Source organism: Myotis brandtii, unplaced genomic scaffold (assembly GCF_000412655.1).
Source record: "Myotis brandtii unplaced genomic scaffold, ASM41265v1 scaffold185, whole genome shotgun sequence".
Classification (NCBI taxonomy): domain Eukaryota; kingdom Metazoa; phylum Chordata; class Mammalia; order Chiroptera; family Vespertilionidae; genus Myotis; species Myotis brandtii.
Genome location: NW_005356870.1, coordinates 8,209,698 through 8,213,799, shown reverse-complemented (window position 1 = coordinate 8,213,799; position 4,102 = coordinate 8,209,698). Strand labels below are relative to the sequence as shown.

The 4,102-nt window shown below is 36.4% G+C and overlaps 1 protein-coding gene across 2 annotated transcripts in view; it reads left to right on the top strand.

Moving 5' to 3' along the window:
* MSR1 (macrophage scavenger receptor 1) overlaps positions 1 to 4,102 on the top strand; it is a 63,483-nt gene that overhangs the window by 22,701 nt on the left and 36,680 nt on the right. For both annotated transcript variants that reach the window (XM_005864069.2, XM_005864071.2), the window contains exon 5: positions 1,364 to 1,444. In XM_005864069.2, coding sequence (XP_005864131.1) covers positions 1,364 to 1,444 — 81 coding nt within the window. The remainder of the gene's footprint in view (positions 1 to 1,363; positions 1,445 to 4,102) is intronic.

Here is a 4,102-nt window from a genome sequence, read left to right as displayed (position 1 = left end):
GGCCTGCTGAAAGCAGGTATCTGGGGTTTGTTTAGCTTCTATAATTGAAACTTTGTTGCTGTCACTGGAGCTGAGAGCCAGGCTCCTGCTCGCTCCAGCTCTGTGGCCACGGCCTGCTGAAAGCAGGTATCTGGGGTTTGTTTAGCTTCTATAATTGAAACTTTGTTGCTTTCGGAGCTCAGAGCTGGGCCACAGCAGGCGGGGAACCTTGGCTTCCTCCATCACTGGAGCAAGCAGGCCTCCTGCTCGCTTCAGCTGCGTGGCTGCCGGCTGCCATCTTGGTTGTGTTAATTTGCATATCTCACTGATTAGCCAATGGGAGGTGTAGCGAAGGTACGGTCAATTACCATGTTTGTCTATTATTAGATAGGATGATGCATCTGGTTTGTTTCTTCCTCTTGGAGCTGATAAAATTGCTAAGTGTTTTGCTTTAAAGGTAGGGAATGGTATTTTTGCCCTGTGCACTCTGTATAGAAGAGATAATACTAGTTAGGATACCTTTAGGTTCTAAAGACATGCTCAGTACCATCATTCTAAAGAAGTGATCACCACATATCTTATATCTGTTTTACTGGGCACAAAAAATTCAAATGACTGTGTAAGTGTTGCTCTAAGTCAGTACTCAGGGACACCTTGGAAATTGTGAGGCCAACTAGTCATTAATATTCCCTGCACAGCCCTCCAATTATATATATATATATTTGTCATACTTAATATTTTACTTGAAAAACTATTCCTTTATTCATTTTCACCTGCCTGCCATTCCCCACATCTCTCCCACTTACCCAAAATTCTCTTTCGTGTCATTCTATTCAGTGTTCAAAATATCCTGCAAATCCCACTCCCTCAATAAAGCCTTTTCAAATATTGCTACCCATGCTGATCTGACCCTACCAAATATCTGAGTTTGTCACTTTCAACATTGTTTAGGTTGTCTAGTATGTGTGGTTTTGTTTCCCTTGAGGGTATCTGTCATGAGTTATAAGTCCTTACTTATACATTTCCCACACAGTATGGAACTCAATACAGTGAATTATGCCAAGCATGTGCATAATACTACTGTGGGTTTGTGCCATCATTGACTCATTGTCTCTTCTCTGCCCTCAGCTTCTGAGAACCTGGAAGAGTGCTAGGCACACATAAATATTTATACATAATTAGGTTGTCTAATTTAGGGCTGGCTCATTTTTACCAGTATAGGGCATTGCATTACTCAATATGGGTATGCTTCATTCTTATTTATTCTTCATTATTGTGTAACAAATAACAGACTCTGGATTTACTTATACAATTGTCTTAACAAATAAGTTCATTTTCCTATGTTTTAAAACTATGATCAGTAATTGTAATTTATTTTTTAAAGGGCCACCTGGACCCCCAGGTGAAAAAGGAGATAGAGGCTTCATTGGAGAAACTGGTCCACCAGGCCTTCCAGGTCCAATAGGTATGATAATAGAAACTACTTAGTCATATACACGTCCATGTATGTGTGCAGTGTGTGTATGCATTGAAGGGCACATTACCTGTTCTAGCAGCCTAATCACTATAATGTACTGAATGGCAAACACTGATTCGGAAGAAAGTTAAATGCTTTAGCCAGAGCAACCACATGGGGTGGTTCATAAGCCTCATAAATGTAGGGAGTCTCTGTACCATGGGCTGAAGACAGTATATGGCAGTGACCTAGGTTTAGATCACATGTGAAAGAGAACATGAAAATCATCTTCACTTTAAATATATTTGCAAGTTATCTGGTTTTTGAGATACAAAAATATTCATTAATATAAGTCAAAAGCAAGTTCGCTTATATTTCTTGTATAGCCCTTAAGTGGAATATATCTGCATAAACCTATGAAATCCAAATGTAAATATTGACTAGAATGCAGGTGATTTTTTCCTGTGCTGACAGACATTCTCTGTATTTTAGTTAGAGCAAAACTGTTTCAAATGATTTTTCTCTGTCTATGTTATAATATTGAAAGCAATATTTTGAAAGAAGATAGTAGAAGACAGAAAAGGCGAAAGAGCATAAACTTTCTTTGATCTCAAGAAAATAAAGAAGACAGCAACAGTAACATGATTGTCATGTTATTCTTGGCTAGAAATCAAATACCCACATGTTTTTTGAAAGTGGGGAGTATATTGCATGGTCTAATTATAACGAGATGGTTTGTGCTGACAAAAGTGTCTAAAGATCATGTACTTCATCTTATTTTTCTGTCTTCTGATTATATGAAATACTGTTTTTTCCAATCAATGTATTGACCACCCCAGGTGACATCAGAAAAATAATTTTTAAAAATGAAAAGCATGGATTTTACACCTACCTGACCTTTACGTCATTGTGTTTAAAAACTCATTATATGAGGTTTATGTGAGAAAAATTTTAAAAATCATTTCAAAGAAAAAAATACCTAATATTGAAAAACTATTCCTTTATTCATTTTCACCTGCCTGCCATTCCCCACATCTCTCCCACTTACCCAAAATTCTCTTTCGTGTCATTCTATTCAGTGTTCAAAATATCCTGCAAATCCCACTCCCTCAATAAAGCCTTTTCAAATATTGCTACCCATGCTGATCTGACCCTACCAAATATCTGAGTTTGTCACTTTCAACATTGTTTAGGTTGTCTAGTATGTGTGGTTTTGTTTCCCTTGAGGGTATCTGTCATGAGTTATAAGTCCTTACTTATACATTTCCCACACAGTATGGAACTCAATACAGTGAATTATGCCAAGCATGTGCATAATACTACTGTGGGTTTGTGCCATCATTGACTCATTGTCTCTTCTCTGCCCTCAGCTTCTGAGAACCTGGAAGAGTGCTAGGCACACATAAATATTTATACATAATTAGGTTGTCTAATTTAGGGCTGGCTCATTTTTACCAGTATAGGGCATTGCATTACTCAATATGGGTATGCTTCATTCTTATTTATTCTTCATTATTGTGTAACAAATAACAGACTCTGGATTTACTTATACAATTGTCTTAACAAATAAGTTCATTTTCCTATGTTTTAAAACTATGATCAGTAATTGTAATTTATTTTTTAAAGGGCCACCTGGACCCCCAGGTGAAAAAGGAGATAGAGGCTTCATTGGAGAAACTGGTCCACCAGGCCTTCCAGGTCCAATAGGTATGATAATAGAAACTACTTAGTCATATACACGTCCATGTATGTGTGCAGTGTGTGTATGCATTGAAGGGCACATTACCTGTTCTAGCAGCCTAATCACTATAATGTACTGAATGGCAAACACTGATTCGGAAGAAAGTTAAATGCTTTAGCCAGAGCAACCACATGGGGTGGTTCATAAGCCTCATAAATGTAGGGAGTCTCTGTACCATGGGCTGAAGACAGTATATGGCAGTGACCTAGGTTTAGATCACATGTGAAAGAGAACATGAAAATCATCTTCACTTTAAATATATTTGCAAGTTATCTGGTTTTTGAGATACAAAAATATTCATTAATATAAGTCAAAAGCAAGTTCGCTTATATTTCTTGTATAGCCCTTAAGTGGAATATATCTGCATAAACCTATGAAATCCAAATGTAAATATTGACTAGAATGCAGGTGATTTTTTCCTGTGCTGACAGACATTCTCTGTATTTTAGTTAGAGCAAAACTGTTTCAAATGATTTTTCTCTGTCTATGTTATAATATTGAAAGCAATATTTTGAAAGAAGATAGTAGAAGACAGAAAAGGCGAAAGAGCATAAACTTTCTTTGATCTCAAGAAAATAAAGAAGACAGCAACAGTAACATGATTGTCATGTTATTCTTGGCTAGAAATCAAATACCCACATGTTTTTTGAAAGTGGGGAGTATATTGCATGGTCTAATTATAACGAGATGGTTTGTGCTGACAAAAGTGTCTAAAGATCATGTACTTCATCTTATTTTTCTGTCTTCTGATTATATGAAATACTATTTTTTCCAATCAATGTATTGACCACCCCAGGTGACATCAGAAAAATAATTTTTAAAAATGAAAAGCATGGATTTTACACCTACCTGACCTTTACGTCATTGTGTTTAAAAACTCATTATATGAGGTTTATGTGAGAAAAATTTTAAAAATCATTTCAAAG